We start from the raw sequence: 18,890 nt of genomic DNA on the forward strand, positions 1-18,890 counted from the left end.
TGTGACTTCTGTGATTGATGTGTTCAGGTCGGAGCTCTTTGCAAAGAGAGTAACACAGCCCTGGGTTTTGCCGTGAATAGTTTAAGCCTTTATTTGCATAATTCGTGAAATTGCCTTACGTACAACTTCGTGTGAAAGAGATCCCGTTAGAGAACTTGTGCAGCATTTAATAATCTTGTGAATATTTACCGATTGGCAATTTGTACCGTTGGCTCTCCTCTACAGCTTTAATGAGCCGCTGGCTTGGCTTTGTTTCATTCCCACCCCCCCCTCCCCGCCCCGTAAGGATTTGTTGACATGTCGTAGTAGTCCTGCCTGTCTGGGGGAAGGGAATGAGTTTCGCAGTTTACCAAGAATGGATCAGTCATGTCTTTGCCCTCCAAGAGGTCGGAGGTCGCTTGACTCAGAATAGGGGGAGGGCAACCTTGAAGGGGGCAGATAGGGTTATTTTATTGAGAGGCCATAGGGAAAATAACCCTTTTGAGTCCTCCCAAGCAAAACGTTTTCGTATTTTTAATGAGGCTTTTTTTTGTTTGTTTTACTACCTTTTTAGCGAGGGACTTTGCTGTGCTGCTGCTTATAAATAGGAAATAGTGAATTATATGTTTTCGTAAAGGTTTCAGTAAATTTGCAGAATAACGTGTGCTTGTTAGAAGGCAGCGGTAAGTTTAAGATATTGTATGTTTTACGAGTTATTTTGGGATGCAAAGTGTTAAAAAAATACAGAGCATCGGGATTTGCTGTGATAAGCATACAGATTAGCTGTCTGCAGCTGTGATTCATTACTTTCACCGTACAAATTAAAAGTGGCTGAGGGGAGGGTACTGCAAATGCAAACCACGCTTCTTTGCTGTAAAACTGAAAGGAATGAAAGAAGTGAACATAATCCATGGCCTGGTACAGCCTCAGAAATGTGTAAGGACAACACCTTACATGCTACAGTTCAGCAATCTTAAACGAGTTACGTATTCACTCTTCAGCAGTAACTGCAGACAGAAGTTGAGTTTGAGATATTTTAAAAATATCTGCATCGGCTTTAAAACTCTTATCTAAGAAGAGTCGATTTATCAGCTGTTGAATATTTACACTGCAGATCAAGATCTCGGAGATAACAGCCGAAGCCTTGTTGGCAGAGGAGGTTCACCCAGAGGAAGTCTCTCACCACAGTAAGCATAATTTACATTGGAGAGTGCAGGCAGAGGAAATGTTTTAAGTTTTGGAAACTTCACTGTCTTTTTATTAGTCATACCTAAGTGTTTTAAAAGCGCATAAATATGTATGTCTACATACACATGTATACGTATGTTTATTTTTGTATAGGTCAGTCCATTTAAAATAAACGCATATATGTCCAGATAGCTAAAAATGTGCTGAAATTTACTTTTATGTGAATTGAAATTATGTTAACAAATGAAGGGCTTTACTTAAGAAATGGAGACTTGCTTTAGAGGGATTTATCATTTAATCCACATGTACTACTTATCTCCACAGAGTTGTTACCATAAAGATATTTTTAGTTGTATTTGCAAAAGTTGTATAAACCCTTGGACTTAAAGACTGCAACGATCACAGAAAAGTCTAAGAAGTTAAACATCAGTAAAAATTTGAAACAAATATTTTCTTCCCTTTTCCTCACCACTTCACAATAAAGGACAGTTTTCAGTGGGGGAGAAAGAAAGTACATTTTGTTGCAGTTCACCTCTACTGCAGAACTGTGAGACAGGAATTCTACTGTAACTGTATTGCATTATTTTGTTTTAAAATACTTGCTGTTAAAATTTCACTAATGTGTTTTAAATACTTCAGTAATATTTTCTGTGACTTTTTAGTCAGTCTTTGTTTTTAAAGGGATTTATTTTCTATACTAGATCCTATATTAATTTGATTTTATAGTGTTATTACTGTATTTTTTATTTAAAGGACTGAACGTCAAGATTTTATCTTGGAAAGGATTTTAGGTTAGCTGAAAAATAGTAGTTACACAGATACAGCATTGTAGCAATGAATTCAATTGTTATGACATGTTTATTACAGTAATTTATAGTAAATATCTCCAAATTAGATAATTTCATGTACATGCCTGGCATTGTTAATCTTGTATTATATTCCTTAATTAATTAGAAGACTTCCTGTCAAATGAGGTGAGAATATCCATTATAATACTTTGGTGTTATTACCTCATCCTGAACTGGCTTTTAAGCTTTCCAGTACGTGTTGCTTCTAAAACAATAAATTAACAAATTAGAGAAAAGCCTGAGAAACAAATCAGTTTTGACTGTGTTCTCAGTATAAAGACATATATTTACATTGATATGCAGGGATTTATATAAATAAGGTACATAACTGTGTATATATATATATATAGACAAGTAAGTTAAGAGGATTTTGCAAAGGGAAATGCCCAACAATTACGAAATTCCTGAACTTTTCATTATATATTAAGTATTCCTCTTATGCCTGCATGTTGTGGTAATTACAAGTTTTAACGCCTTGTTAGTTAATACTAAAGGGGCCTGGTCGTTGCAGCATTTGCACTAGGCCATAGTTGTGTTCAGGCTGTCTTACAGGTAGGGAGAGTATTTGGGATGCTAAACTCCTTAAATATGGTGCTTCTACAGAGCGTATGTTCAGGGTATATACAGTCCACTACTTACAAGATGGTCAGATTACAGCTGGTTTTGATGGGGATGGTGAAGGAGAACTGTATGATACAAAGGGCACCTGGGTCCACAGTTGCAGAGCTTCCTTTAGCACATGGAAGCTGTAGCACATACTTGGCAGTAGAGTTGTTCATGCTTGGCATGGAAAAAAATTGGAAAACTTACACATTCAATTAAGTTCAGTAGTCAGCAAATTTCACCCCTGGTTTGTACAATAAGATCACACATATGTTGACATTTCTAAAATGTGTAGGTAACCCCCAGCCTTCCCCAGTTAAGTAACTCTGAGTACTTAAAATACAGTTTATAGCAACTAAAAATCTAACTTCAAAAATCTGCTATCTGGAAACTTTGCAACTCTGAATGTTATTTGCCTTATCTATTAAAAGGATTTTTCTGCAAGTTTTGACTCTATTCCCTTTGAAGCTTATGAGATACATTAATAACAGACTTAGTCCAGAAGAACCATATAATTTTCAAGTAGTTGCTTAAAATAAAAAACACTTGCAGAAATAATTGTTTGCTGTTGATGATGCAGCTGATTGCAGCTCTGCAGAGAATATATATGTGATTCATGAGCTCTATGGTAATTTTCAAATTCAGACTGTCTTTGTACCCCTATGTAACCACAGTGTTTGATGTTTAAGTGGTCAAGTTTAAAATTTTAATATATATTAAAAAAAAAAAAAAATATATACAAACACCTGGTAATGGGAGCTGTTTCCGTTTCACAAAGAAATTGCTGCTTTTCCCAAGGTAGCACTTAAACCAATACCTGTATTTAAAACCTATACCCCATACTTAACCTTAGGCTTAAAAATGTGTTACATGGGACCTGAACTGAAATGTGTATACGCCTATATCTTACAATTAACACTGTAAGATTATGGATATCTGGACCCAAAAATTAACATTTTAAAAAAAAAAAAAAAAAAAAGGCAAAAAAACCCAAACCAAAACAAACCAACCAAAACAGTTGTGACAGTAAGCAAAGTATGAAACGTGAAACAAGGGATTCCTGTCTCAATGATGGCTTCAAACCTGCGCAGACAGCGTATTTATAACCCTGTTGGAAACTATGATCAGATACTATTTGGAACAAGGATTCAACCCTGATATGCAGGAACCATATCATGTCTTATGGCTGAGGTAGGGGTTAAGCTGGAAGCGGATGGACTTGTGGGGATGCACAGAAATTTAGATTTTTACTTCTTTTTACTCCTGTACAGGTTTTTAGTGAAGGATTACAGAAGCTACACGGTCATGTGTTTGCCTTGTTTCTACTTTTGTAAAATTGATAGGAAATGGGCTGAAATTCAAATGATGCAATCTGTTAGAGTGGCATTATACACCCTTCAAAAGCATGCATCCAAAGGAAGAGTTTGCTGGGGGAGTTGTGTGGTGGTTTTCTGTATTTGTCCTCTAGTTTTGGTTCTGTTTTGTGGTTTGGTGTGTGTTTATTTTTTTATTTTTTTTTTAAGTGCGTTGTTTGTGTGGAGTGCAGTACATCTGTTCAGAATATTTCCACATAAACCTTCCTTCATACCACTTCAGCACATCGTGTAAACAATGAGTTTTAAGGCTGTTTTTGCTATGTCTGTGCTGAACTGTTAAATGCTGTTGAGTTGTCAGCTCTTGTCAAAAGCCACTAGCTTGGTTGCCCATTCATCAGGGCTTTTTGTTTTAACAAGTGTTTTTCTTCTGTCATCTCGTATGCAAAAGAGGAATTATTTATAAATACACAGCTCTTAAGTCACCTACTTAAAACCTTTTCTCGTAAAAGTTGCTTTGCTCTGGTGCCTACAAAACGCTTGGCAGTCGTTAGGTAGCTAATGTGCTGTGACCATTGCATATTACGCTAATCATACTTAACACACCGATTTCCTGAGCATGCTGTCCTGTACAGGGACTGTGGTGGTCTTGTTGGAAGGTTTGCACCACACTTACAACTGTGTGGCTCTGGTCCTGTGATGGCACCAATAATATATAGGAACCTGAATCTGAGCTCACTGGATTTGATTTAAACAAAGAAACAAAAGCCCAGCCACCAGCTTTCAGTGGGCTTTGATCCTGTATGAGGAATGGGACCATGAGTACATGAGGCTAGGCTCCCAAGTCAAAAATACACTGAGGGGCATCAGGTTTTGCTCACAGGTTAAATTTTGTCCCATCCAGTGCAAAGGAAGCCTCCTCTTAAGACCTGAGGAGTGCTCATCTTTCTCAGTGACTGGGTGCTGAGTAATGTTCTCCTGAATGAGAAAAGACATGTGGCAAAGGGATTATTCTTTGACCTGTGTGTCATGGTGAGTAAAAAAGGAAGTATCTGAAGTGTGCACAGTACGGACAGAGAAGGTTGTTCATTGCATCCCTCGTGAAATAAGTATTTTCATGTAGTCTCTCAAAAATCTGCTTTTACATGATTATTTTTAGAACAAGTTGGGCGGTGCCATTATATATGGCCTTTCTTCGTGGAAGCACCATTACTGTGCTGATTTAAATAAATTATGTTTATTTTTCCTCAGCTTGGTCTTGGAAAGGTGTAAAGATTGTTTTATAAAATTTTTTTTTTAAAGACAGGTGCTCTATGTATCCAGTGCTTTGTGGCTGTAGAAGCATGTCTTGAGTAATTTAATGAAATGCTGTTTGGGTATTACGTTAGACTGTGTGCAAGAAGAGGTTATGTGCTTTCTCAGTATATAAATTCAAATGCTGTGAAATATTACATCTTTTATTAAAGCCTTAGCACTGAGAACCAGGAGTTCTTAGTGATTTTGGTGAATTAACTTAGTAAAGGTGCTGTTGAAATTTCTTACCTTGTATTAGCCCTTAGTACTTGTGTATCTTACATTTCCAAGACTAACACATTTCCCTCTGTGCTTTTCTTTAAACAATAAATTGCAATATTTTCAACAGATCCCCTGTAAGCAGCTTGCAGATTCGCTATGATCAATCAGGGAACAGTTGTGGGGAAAATTTGCCCCCAGTAGCAGCCAGCATAGAACAGCTTCTGGAGAGGCAATGGAGTGAAGGACAACAGTTCTTATTAGAGCAAGGCACCCCTAGTGACAGTAAGTACTCACATGCTGTTTATGACTGCTTTTGTTGACTCTGTTATTCCAAACTGCTATGCAGTGTTTATCCAAGAATTTAAAAAAAAAATAAAAATTTTCTGCTGTGAGTAGAAATATAACTGTAGTGTATTGTTGTAACATAGTTCTTAATGCAGTACATGGCTTCAGTAGATTACAGAAGAGTTCTGTATAATTATCTGTGTGGAGAAATGATATCCAGGAAGAGGAAATGACCTGCAGATCCAGCTGGTCATTTGCAGAGTTTGGAAATGAATTCTGGACTATTTGAACCATTACTATAAATAGTATAGCACAGTTCCCCAGTTTGCTTTGTATTGTGTGATATCAATTGGTCTAATAATTTTTTTTCATTGTATTTTTCATTTTTTTTAATTCTAAACTGCCTACTTCTGTTGCTGTTTTTTAAAAAAAACTATTTACAAACGTTAGGCAGGTATCCTACTGGGGCTTTGTGTCTTCACTATGTTCTGTGTTTCTCTAGAAATTCTCAAAGCAAGCAAATGGTTATTTTCTCAAGTTAGAGTGGAATAGTCCAAGAATGAATATATTGAAAGTGTGATAAGCAGATCACTTGGATCTCCATATTCAACAGTGAATTGCTATCAAAGGCAATGATCTAATACATTTTAATAAAAAAAAAATATTTTTAATACCAGGTTAGGGTTTCTATTATGCTTTATTGACCATACTATTCTTCTTGTTGGTAGTGTAAAGTGGTATCTAGTTGGTATTTTTATGAATGGTATCCTGACAAAAATGCTAATTGTGAGGAAATTCATGCAGGGATAATCCTTTAAACATGATAGCTGGAGGACAGGTTTAGCTAAGTCTTATTGCATCTCATTTGGGCTCACTGAGGGTTCCTTTGTATGTTCTTGAAGAGGAGGGATAAAAGCTAAATCCTTGGGAAATGACCAGATGTGCCTATACCAGTAGACTTATGTCTGTAGTAGGCCCAGAGGTCATGTTAAACAAATACAATTTAGAATTTAAAAAAAAAAAATAATAAAAAAAAATGGCTATCCCTGTGGCTTTACAGTCACACTCTAGTACTAGTAGGGAAGTCCAGGTTCTAAAATCAAATCGGAATTTGAGAAAAGAAAGCTTGGTAAAAATCAGGTTGGTACAGAAGTTGATGCCCTTTTTCTTAAAAAAAAACCAAACAAACAAAAAAACAAAACAAAACAACAACAACAAAAAACAACAACAACAACAAAACAAACAAACAAACAAACAAAAAACAAACAAACAAACAAAAAAAACCCACAAACAAACCCGGGGGTGGGGGGTGGGATGGGGTGGTAACTGCGGTGCTCACACAGTGCTCCCTGCTGGGTGATTTGTAGATCGCTGCTGAAAGCAAATGAGAGCCCCTGCCCCCAGCAAGGCGTGTCGTGATCGCGTCACGTTGGATGGCTTCTTTTTTTCATTGCTGCTCTAGGTTTATGATTCACTGCACAAGGCATTAAAGCAGAAAAACTTACTTTTCACAAACTCGCTTGTTTTTACGTAAATGTTGTTTTTTGGCTGTACTGGTTGTTGAATTTCTGTCAAATTTTTCTGGTTTTGATAATGTTTAAAATTTCTAATATTGCAGCTGAAATAGATTTTTCCCAACTCTGCAATTAACCTATGCTACTAAAATAATACTATTTTTATATTCTGGTATGAAGATAATTTTGCTTAAAATGAATGTCATCTCTCATGATGTGACTTTATCTGTATTTAAGCCAGGGTGTAGATATATTGCAGAATTACTGTCACATGCTACATACTGTTCTCTGCTCTTCAAATTACACAAAATTGATTCTAAACCTTTCCACTTAAAGTCAAATTTCTGTCATGTACCTCCCAGTAATAATTTTATTTCTATTTTCACATGTAACTAAATGCTAGTCTTCAATTGTAATACAGAAACCAAAAAACCCTGAAGATGAATGTGGCTGTGAAAGGTAACGTGTGGCTTTTTACCTTAGTTTTAGGAATGCTTAAGTCATTACACCAACTTCAGGTTGAAAACAGGCGCTTGGAAGAACAGATAAAGAACCTGACGGCGAAGAAGGAGCGGCTGCAGCTGCTCAACGCGCAGCTCTCCGTGCCCTTCCCAACCATCGCCTCCAACCCCAGCCCTTCCCACCAGGCACACACCTTCCCGGGACAGGCAGGTGAGCAGGGAGGGGCAGTGCCAGCGTGGTTCAGGCATCCACTTGCAAGAAATGGGTGTTCCATCAGCGTCTGCTGCTGATGGGAGATGCACGTACGTGTAGGATGAATACAGATTGAGAACTTGTCGACGTTTTTAAAAGTCATTTGGAAGATTTATATGAACCGTTACCACTTGTTTCGGTGTAGCTCTGTTTGACTTGTCTGCAGCACATCTGTTTGACTATCGATTCACCAATTAAGTTAAAATTTTACTATTCAGCAATGATTTCAAGGTTGACTTTACATTTCGTATGTTTACCCCTAACTTTTTTTTTTAAATAATTATTCTGAATCTTTTTACATGTTACAGAAATTTAACCACTGGCCTTTTTTTTTTTTTTTTGAAATAATTATTTTAGCACCTAGCACTGATTCCTTGAACAGCAGTAAAAGCCCTCATCTGGGAAACAGTTTTTTACCGGACAATTCTCTTCCTGTATTAAATCAGGTAACTTTTATTTGTTTCTTCTAAACTTAAAATTGTTACAAGTTAACTCATTGTAGTCTGTGCATTGTGCCTTTTAGGTGAAATTTTATGGGGCTGAGGGGTTTTTGTTGTTTGTTTTTACACCAGGAGATAACCTCCAGCGGACAAAGCACCAGCAGTTCATCAGCTCTTTCCACTCCACCACCTGCTGGGCAGAGTCCAGCTCAGCAAGGCTCAGGAGTCACAGGAGTTCAACAGGTCAATGGTGTGACAGTGGGGGCACTAGCTAGTGGTATGCAGACTGTAACCTCCACCATTCCTGCAGTGCCTGGTGTGGGTGGAATAATTGGAGCGCTGCCAGCCAGCCAGCTGGCAATCAATGGAATTGTAGGGGCTTTAAATGGGGTAATTCAGACCCCAGCAACAATATCACAGAACCCTTCTCCTCTCACTCATGCAACCGTGCCACCCAATGCAACACATCCTCTGCCAACCACGTTGAACAACAGGTAAGAATTTGCTGATTTTACATTTTTCCTGATGGCAACTGCTGCTTTTCAGTTTGGCTGTATTTTTGTAACCATCTCATGCAAAAGGTTCCATTTCTTCCTTTGCCTATCATTGTCAACTAGGTTCTGCTTCTGATCTGTGAATGAAACCAAGAAGGCATTTAATGGAAGCACAGATAGTCAAGAAAATATGTTTTCTGTTTAGCTTTTGGGAGTCCTAGTGTCAGTTTATTCCTGTTTTTTAATCAAGTCAGACTCCCAAACAAATGTAATTATGTAAATGTGCTTCAGCTCTTTTTTTTTAGTTCAGGAAACGATAATTCTTTGTCCTGCTGCTTGTCCTTCAGGATTAAAGGAGCACTGGAGAAGCTGCCATTTGTTGCAGTGAGGAGGGGGGAGGAGGAGAACGAGAACAGGAACGGTCACGTAATTAAAGATGTAATGGCATAACCAACCATAGCAATAGAGTTCTGTGGTGTTTTCAGTTCTCCACATATGACTCCAAAGACAACAAAATTAGGGTTTCAAAGATTTTTTTTCTTTTTTTAAAATTTTTAATACATAAAAAGATCCTTGCTTGACTATTTGTAACAGCCTTTCTGCAAAACAGGTATGCTCAGTAGCATAAACTGCTGCTGCTTGAGCTACAAGGCAAATGGGTAACAAAAGGAGACAGCTGCTTTCCAGGAAACAGAATGGACTTGCTTGGTCTGGAAGTATTTTGGGATAGAGCAGAGCCTGGGCTAACTCCTTCTCCCTGCTCCCCTTCCCCCATCCCTTTTATTGTCCTTCCCCTAGGAAGGAGAGCTACGGTTCTCTGTAGAAAGAAATGCCTGCAAATAAGGAGCGGATTACTTGTCTTTTGAGTAGAGTTTATTTTGGGAGATTACGGCAAATTACCCACCCAAAAAGGCCTATGTGATTGGTTTGATGCAAGGCTTCCATAGTTTTGTAGCTTCGTTTTCCAGTTTATCTCCTCACTGTTTGTTTGGCAGCGCCTAAATATTTGTATACCATATTATTGTGTGGTATTTCCTTCAACGGGCTCATAAACCCCGATGCTTTCAAGTGTATCCTGTTGTTTTGATATGCTGTATATTTTTACTGAGGTTATGTTTTTCATACCTTGTATCATATATGAGCATAACATTTCATAGGATAAACAAAAGACATTTTGTTAATGAAACCTTATCTTCTTTCTTGAGTATCAGAGCTCTGCTGAAAACACAAGAATTTTGTGTTGCTCCCTAGAAGTGTGAGGACTGAGAAATACTAGACAAAATCATTAATATAACCCAGTTAAATAATGCTTTCCACTTTCAGGTAATGCCAAAATATACCAGTCATGCTGCTGTTTTCTCATATGATTTTGTTAATATACAGATTATTTCTAACCTTATATTGAAGATATTTTTGTTTGGTTTTTTATTTATATATCCATTTCAAGTGCTCTAACTCTTCAGTGTGTTGGCTTAGTAGTAGTCCACTCCAGTTCACACTGAATACTGCAACTAGTGTACTTTCTGTAAGCTCTCACTCTGACTTTCAGCATTGTCTGCAATACTCCAGTGATTCACTGTTCTCTGCTACAACAGGTTTATGATGTACAAATCTGCCAGAATTGCAATTTCTCTGTTTCTGTTCTTGCATCATCTTTCTGCACTGCTCCCTTAATTATAACTAATTTAATATGAATGTTGATATTAAATCTAAAAATGCACTTTTCACACAATTCTCTACTTTATTGAGCTCATCCAGATAATGTACTGGGCTCCCTTCCTTTTGAGCGATTTCCAAATTGCCCCTATTTTCTGTGAGTTTTCTGTACTTCTGGTGGTATATTTAGAGGAAGAAAGTCCAGGCCAAGCAAGCGTTGATGCTAAATATGATTTTAGTAATGACATGTACATTCCTCATGCCTGTTTCTTCCATTACATACGATTCGGTGAAAAATATGCAAAAACCTTTTCTGTTATTGGTACTAAATTGTGAAGAAGGCTCTGGGATGACTTTGAATGAAGAGGGGAGAAGTAAGTATTTTCTAGTAGTTGAGATTGGTTCTGAAACTCTGTGGGGCAGCATTTGTTCCTACCACTCTTGAGTTCAACTAGTTGACTGTTTCTTTAGTGTTAAATTCCTCTAGGTATCCCTACTCTTTGAAAGGTGTAAGTGGCAAGGCTAAACGGTGGGAAGCACAGGCAGGCGTGTAGGGCTGCTACCATGCAATTGCAAGCTCCAAGCCTGGCTGGACTTCATGGTGATAATCAAGTTTGGAGGTGGTTTCAACCAGTATTTGCAAGGCGATGGGAGGCCATGTGAGCACTCAGCCCTACTGTCTAGCTTCTGCACATTGTTCTGTAATTAAAAGCCTTACCAGATGTTCCTGTAAGTCATTACTTAGAGTAAGTTCCCAAGCATCAGAATCTGTTTAGACAATTACATGTGAAAAATGGCTAGGTTATTGACCAATGTGTGATGACTTCTTCATGCATGTTGTCTTCGTGTGAGCTCTTCAGCTGTGGGACACAGGGAGGTGAGGGAACGCTGATCATCACACTGCCACTTGAGAGTGTCAGGTTCTAGGTAAAAGAGTCTACATTCGTTCTGTAGAGAAATGTACTTCATCCTTTTCTGGCAAACAGATGGCTCAATACAGATTGCTAGCAACTGGGATGTCAGGTGGTTTGAGGGAGAAGGTAGGATTGTTTCTTTACATTGTTGCAACCAGAGAAGACTTCAGGGTGGAGAGTTTCAGGCTGATCATATACCTTTGAATGAGAAGCTAGGAAGGATTAAATTTACATTCCAAGCTGATTTGCTTTACAGAAAGCTCTGTGGTGAAAACCAGTGAACTGCCTCTTCTGGAGCTGCAGCTCTCAGGAGCTGCAGCGTTTTGTCTTCTGCAGTTAGGTTTTATTTCCAGACACTTAGATCTTAGCTGCTGGCTGAGGATATTTTCTTTCAAGTGCCAGTACAGAGCAAGTGAGGAAGACAGAGTGTATAAAGAGAAGGGAGAACAGCAGCAGAAAAAAAGAATTGCAAAGGTAAAACATGATACAGAAAAAATGGAAGAATGTTATATATAAAAGGATGAAAAAACAGTGGAGAAGATTCATTCCAGTATAGAAGAATACAGAAAAAGTGAGATAAAAAGCAGAGGAGGAAGCAATGGTAATATTTTCAAACTGGAGGTACTTACTCTTTTGCAATTGCTGTGAATATTTTTGATACAGCTGCTTGAATTTAAAGAATTTGTTAAATTTAATTCAAAATTAATTTAAACAATTTTAATTGATGAGTGTCACTGTTTGAAAGTCAAACATGCACTGTTCTAGTTTATGTTAAGTCTGAATTTTGCCATTGTAGCTCAGGAGAAAAATCTAGGACTTTCCTTGGATAGGTGAAGTGTCTTCTCTGCCTTCATCAACAATCAAAGAAACGTTGCTAGCAGTTATTGGGGAATAAATAAATGGCAATATTCCTTTTGTGTTCTGTCGTGTTAAATCCTGGTGGGTGTGTACCTGGAATATTCTGTGCACTTCAGATTATGCAGTTTCAGAAAGTGATGTAATACAAGGGAAAAAAACAGTAGAGCAAGAGTCATCAGAGGCAAAGTGGCTCGCATATGACAAAACTGGTAGAATTGACTTCTTGACTAGGGGAAAAGACCAGTAGACAAGAGGTTCAAGAACCAGGACAGTGGTAGAAGTGATAGTAATAAATGTTATGAAGTAGATGGTAGGAAATCATAGAATCGTTTAGGTTGGAAAAGACCTTTAAGATCATTGCATCCAGCTGTAAACCCAGCACTGCCAAGTCCCGCTGAACTGTAAGTGCCGTATCTACACATCTTTTGAGTACCTCCAGGGATGGTGACTCCACCACTTCCCTGGGCAGCCTGTTCCACTGCTTAACAACCCTTTCTGTGAAGAAACTTTTCCTATTGTTCAACCTAAACCTCCCCCTGGCACAGCTTCACACTGTTTCCTTTTGTCCTATTGCTTGTTACTTGGGAGAACAGACCAACACCCACCTCGCTACAGCCTCCTTTCAGGTAGTTGTAGAGAGCAATAAGGTCTCCCCTCAGTCTCCTTTTCTCCAGGCTAAACAACCCTGTATCCCTCAGTCGCTCCTCAGAAGACTTGTGTGCTCTAGGCCCTTCACCAGCTTTGTTGCCCTTCTTTGGACACTCTCCAGCCCTTCAATGTCCTTCTTGGAGCAAGGGGCTCAAAACTGAACACCCAGTATTTGAGGTGAAGCCTCACCGTTGCTGAGTACAGGGGGGCAATCGCTTCCCTTTTCCTTGTGGGCCAGACTATTTCTAAAACAAGCCATGATGCTGCTGGCCCTCTTGGCCACTTGGGCACACTGCTGGCTCAGGTTCAGGTTGGTGTTGATCAACACCCCCAGGTCCTTTTCCACTGGGCACTTTCCAGACACTCCTCCCCAAGCCTGTCGCTTTGCAGTCCCTGCAGTGTTGGGGTTGTGACCCAAGTGCAGGACCCAGCACTCGGCCTTGGTGAACTGCGTAACATTGTCCTCGTCCCATTGATCCATCCTGTCCAGATCCCTCAGAGCCTTCCTGCCCAACTTGGTGTCACCTGCAAGCTTACTGAGGGTGCGCTCATCCAGATCACTGATAAAGGTATTAAGCTAACGGGGCCCAGTACTGAGCTCTGGGGAGCACCACTTGTGACCATCTGCCAATTGGATTTAACTCCATCCACCACAACTCTTCGGGCCCAGCCATCCAGACTGTTTTTGCCCAGCAAAGTGTATGCCCAACCAAGCCATAAGCAGCCAGTTTCTCCAGGAGAATGCTGTGGGAGACAGTGTCAATGGCTTCACTAAAGTCCAGGTAGACAACATCCACAGCCTTTCCCTCCTCCACTATGTGGGTTACCTTGTCACAGAAGGAGATCAGGTCGGTCGAGCAGGACCTGCCTTTCATAAACCCATGCTGACTAGGCCTGATCACCTGGTTGTCCTGTACATCTCGTGATGGCACTCAAGATGATCTGCTCCATCACTTTTCCTAGCACCGAGGTCAGACTGACAGGCCTGTAGTTCCCTGGATCCTCCTTCCAGCCGTTCTTGTAGATGAATGTCACATTTGCTAACCTGCAGTCAGCTGGGTCCTCCCTAGTTTGCCAGGACTGCTGATAAATGATGGAAAGTGGCTAGGTGAGCACTTCTGCCAGCTCCCTCAGTACCCATTCAGCTCCATAGACTTCCCATAGAGATTTGCCATTCCCAGTGCTAAGTGCAGCCCAGTACATCTTTCCTGTAGCACTGAGGACATCCAATGAGGTATAAACCAAACTTCGTGTTGCTTGCCCTGTCCCAGCAGTCAAGAATGGTGATGCTGTGGGTATTTCCAGACATAAATGTCGAAGTGATCACGGAGCCAACTGCTGCATGCTGGATAGTGTAGAAAGGCAAGATGATTGTGTCCTGAAGAGGTAAATGGCTGTAGCCTGACTGTGCAGATTTGTGGCTGATGTGAGTTCAGTTCCTGGCTACTAGTCACAACCAGCAATCCTGTTGTCCTGTCGGTCGTCCTGCGCCCACCTTCTTGCTGGCACTAGTGCTTGTGTTTTCATGTAACAACCTCATCTACATTTACAGTTGATCTTTCAGTGTGTCGTGTATAGACCTAGGTTGCAGCTCGGTTCCTACAATGCGCAGCTCACTGTGCAAGGCCAGGTGCAAGGGGAGGGGACAGAGGTCCAGCTGAAAGGGAAACACTTAACCTTACAATAGCAGGGTAAACCTATTGTAAAGCTACACCTTAATAATTCAGTGCGTGTTTTGAACTACATAAGCTAATAGTGGTACCAAAAGGGTAAACGCAGCTGTCTTCCTGGTCTTGTGTTCCAAACCCACACTGGTCCGTGCTGTTGGTGTTGTAGTGAGCTGCCAGAGCTCAAGAAACCCGTTATTTCCAGGGCAGCTGTCAGCTGGATCAGTTCCCTTCCCAATTTCCTACATAGAAAGTTGTAGGTAGGCAGGAAAAGAGTGAGTGGGAGCGAAGGCCGGAGGCAGCCCACTCTGCTCCTCGGCAGCCCCGGCCGGCCCTGCTCCGGGGCTGGATGCTCCTGCCGCGCAGACCAGGGACAGGCCACGTTGGCACCTTGGCACGTAGCAAAGGATGAGAGCTGGGAGCCCAGGGTAAAGTAAGCACCGGTTATTTAAGTACTGAAGGTTGGCAAGAGCTGTCTTGCAATGTAACGTCTGCCCTTTCCGTGTGAGTATCGGGACAAACGCAGCAGTGGCGATGACCGTGGAGTTTCAGCCGGCGTGGGCGTGTGCCGCAGCGGGCGCCATGTTGCTGCTGCTCAGCGTGGGCAAGGCGGGGGTGGGAACGCCTTGGCGCGTGAGGGGGTGCGGCTGGACACACCATTTCATATTTGACAGTGTGCAGCCTAAATGCTAAACAGGAGCTGTCTTTTCATATACATCTTTTCTTTGTTTCAACGGAAAGCTGAAGTAAAAATTTCCCATACTTCCATATAAACTACCTTATTACCCTGTCACACCCCACAGTGCCTCGGGACTAGGATTACTTCCTGACCAACAGAGACAGCTTCTACTCCATCAACAGCACCAGCAATTTCAGCAATTACTAAGTACCCAGCAACTCACATCAGTAAGTTTTCCAGTTAGTTGTGATTTATTCCTCTATTGTAGTCTAAGGCATGCATAAACTAATGTAAAGCCTAGAAATGTGTTTAACTTGATATTACAGGTTTTGATAATCTTTTAGCTTTTCAGTTGCTTCAACCTTTTTGAATGATAGTCATACTAAATTACAGGGCTGTATTACTAGAAGAACTGATCCCTAATGCCTTCAGTCCCATTTTGTCCCATGTGGACATGGTGGTTTGTCTCTCTCAGCATCAGCCGTGGGCAGCAGGGTTTGGGACCATGTGTGGATCCTAACAATATCCTGAGCTATTCTCTCTGATCCCACCAGGACTCTAGCAAAAGGGTTTTTGGTATCTCATGATCTGTCACTGCTCTGCCTGGCAGTATTCATACAGGCCATTAGATAACTGGCTTAACGGTTTGTTTTAATAGTGTAGTTTGACAAACAGGGTTTCATTTTCTTCTCAGGTATGTTTCTTCTGGTAGAGGCCTGATGAAGCTAGCAGGCTTAGCTGAGCTTCTGCTGAGTTACTCACTTCAGGAGATTTTATAGGCACTTTCTTCCCTTGTCCCACAGTCTCAAGGAACTTCATTAGGGTAACCAAAATTAGCTGGGATTAGGTTAAGGGTCTCACTGACTGAAGATATAGTTAAGCAAGAAGCCAGGGAAGACCTATTTTTCAGTAATGAATTCTTGATTTATTTTGAATTTTTCCTCCCTCTTTTCATATTACTCAAGGAACAACATCAGGCCCTTTTGTATCAATTAGTACAGCAACAACATCACCACCACCAACACCATCAGTCTGAAGTACAGCAATTGCAGATTACTGGAGGAGCACAGATACCCATGAACAACTTACTTTCAGGCACGCAGGCCTCGCCACTTAATGCAGCCACTACCAACCCATTCCTTACAATTCACGGAGACAACGCAGCTCAGAAGGTGACAGTAAGTATATTTCTCACCTCATTTTCAGTGTAGTATCTCCATGAGGTAACTAGAAGATAAGTAAACTATGCTCCTGTATTCACAACTAGAGGATGGTGGATTTTCTCGTTATTTTATTTTTCTTGAACCTTGGGCTGCACTTACTCAGCAACAGCAGGTGGGAAGAGTTTGGGGCTAGCTCCTGGTTCCTGCTCTGCTCTCCCCACCAAAGCCTCCAGCTGCTTTAGGGGCATGGTGGAGGAAGACTCGGGCAGCTGGGCTTTTGTCGTACTTCCCAAACATAAAGTGAGACACAAAACATACATGATGAATTTTCAGGATTTTCACGGAAGCAGCTCCCCTTTCCTTTCAGAAACAGGAGCACTTGCTTTGGCTGAGCTGTGCAGCCGGCGGCCGGCCCTGCCCGCCATGGTCTCTGCCATGCACGCTGGGGGGGCCCCTTCTTCCATTGCACCAGCCGCCCGAGCAGCAGCTCTCTTGCCACACGGGTCTGCTCAGTGCCTTGCCTTCGGTTAGAGCTGGTCACAATTTGTTCTAGTATGTTTAAAATTCATCTCCCCTTGTTTTCTAAACAAGTTTGAATGGAATGAGTAGTAGTTAGTGGTGAATGGAATTGAGGCCCTATATTTGGTTTGCATCAGAACATACTATTCTTTGTGTGACCCTATTTTCGGTTTTTTGAAATGGCTATTCAAAAATAGTCTGGGCAGCGTGACCGGGGAGCACTGGTCTATTTTACAAATATGCTGGTACAGTTTTAGTTTTTCTACCTAGAACAGTTAGCTGTAAACAATTCCAGGGAATGTCAACATCTTCCGCGTAAAACCCTTAGAAATAAATTTCTTTCAAAATTGCTTTCAGTTTTTTATAAAGGTTAGAACTGAGACAGATTGCACTGGGTCGTTGAACTATTTTAATACAAAAGGGGTTTCTAATAAATTCTGTTTGCCAACAGCTTGAATGTTTTGATCTCGTTTCCAGCTGGAACAGGTTTTCAAGCATTTCTGAATGCTCAGTGAATGAGTTTTTTCTCCTCGGTCCCATTCAGTACTTGGAGGAAATGTTTTTGTAGCAATTCAGGAAGGAAAGATGATCATGACAGTGGCCAAATGAAATTATATTTCTATTCTGATGGTGAAGTGTGGGTTTCAGCCCTCTCTCATGGGTAAAAGGTGGCAGAGGTCACTAGATACTTACTTGTCTTGACCATCGTGCAGTTCTAAGGAGAGACCAACAGCCAGGAGCAGCAAGTCTTGTTGGAATGAAAGTAGAAGCGAAATTGGTGTTTTCTAATGCTGGTTGTGATAACCTTAGCTTGACTTGCTTCAGTGTGGGACTATTAATTATTCTTTCAACTCTTTATTCTACAATACATGATTATTCTTTAATAAAGCAAAATTTACTGCTTAGGTAGCTCTAGTAAATGCACCTCATCTCCTTTGTCATTTGTATGAACTTAATTTTACTTAACTCTGTATTTTATCATCTGATTTTTAGAAGTATTTTCTCTTACACAGAGGCTCAATGATAAAACTGGACCAGTTGCGTCAGAGAAGAGTTGACATTTGAATGGTACTTGAGCACTGCATGTCCTGTTACAGCACTTCATCTGGCTGCAAACTGCAGTTTCCTCTCTGCCGGCTGAAGAAATGCAACAAGGAACCCTTACTGCACGGCAAAAGGCTCATCATTTTTGTAAGAGTATTTTTGGTAGGCTTTTGTTTGCTTTCTTGTTGCACTAAAATGGATGTACTTTTAAATAGTTCAGACTGTGAAGTAGATAAAACTCTGCAAACCATAATTATTTTGTCAATATGATGGTACTAAGTACAAATTCAGCCACAGAAAAACATATACTTGACTGTTCAGTCCGAATCTTCTCAATTTAAAGGCTATTAAAGTGTCTGCAGTCACGCATTACTTTGGTTTCAGAGCAATAGTTCCAAAAAATAAGCTGAGCCCAAGCCCAGCCAGTCTGATCTTCTGCTGCAGTTGCAATGTATCCTTATAGACCAAGCTTGTAATGGCAGCTGGGACTTGCTGTTTGTCATTTCTCTTTTACACACCTATTTTGAAGCCTGATTTATAAGGGAATCCACTTCTGAACTTCTTATTCCTTTAAAGTCCTGTTGTTATATAGTGGGAGTTTTTCCTGAGTAAGAATTACAGTATGGAATCCAAGGTTTATTAATTTTGGTGTAGGTTTTAGAGTTCTGAGGTTTTTAAAGGAACCAGTTTGGTTCCAGTGACAAAGTTTTCTTACCAGATGAGAAGGCCACACTGGAAGAAGTAGGTGTAATGTCGGCCTCAGCCAAGTGCCTGTTGCTACCTCCACTTTGTTGAAATGGCTGCAAACAGCTGATCATGCACTAGACGTATCCTTCTTAGCAGCAGGAG

The 18,890-nt window shown here is 40.5% G+C and overlaps 1 protein-coding gene across 1 annotated transcript in view; it reads left to right on the forward strand.

The window, feature by feature from the left end:
- LOC103773441 (protein AF-10-like) overlaps positions 1–18,055 on the forward strand; it is a gene marked incomplete at its 5' end in the record, with an annotated part of 46,015 nt that extends 27,960 nt beyond the window's left edge. Inside the window, 8 exons of the mRNA XM_008940809.1 lie at positions 1,094–1,166; positions 5,574–5,728; positions 7,729–7,917; positions 8,317–8,405; positions 8,532–8,893; positions 15,440–15,542; positions 16,281–16,493; positions 18,011–18,055. Coding sequence (XP_008939057.1) covers positions 1,094–1,166; positions 5,574–5,728; positions 7,729–7,917; positions 8,317–8,405; positions 8,532–8,893; positions 15,440–15,542; positions 16,281–16,493; positions 18,011–18,055 — 1,229 coding nt within the window. The remainder of the gene's footprint in view (positions 1–1,093; positions 1,167–5,573; positions 5,729–7,728; positions 7,918–8,316; positions 8,406–8,531; positions 8,894–15,439; positions 15,543–16,280; positions 16,494–18,010) is intronic.
- Between the last annotated feature and the right edge of the window lie 835 nt (positions 18,056–18,890).

This window comes from Merops nubicus, unplaced genomic scaffold (genome assembly GCF_000691845.1).
Source record: "Merops nubicus isolate BGI_N331 unplaced genomic scaffold, ASM69184v1 scaffold3245, whole genome shotgun sequence".
NCBI classification, from domain to species: Eukaryota; Metazoa; Chordata; class Aves; order Coraciiformes; family Meropidae; genus Merops; species Merops nubicus.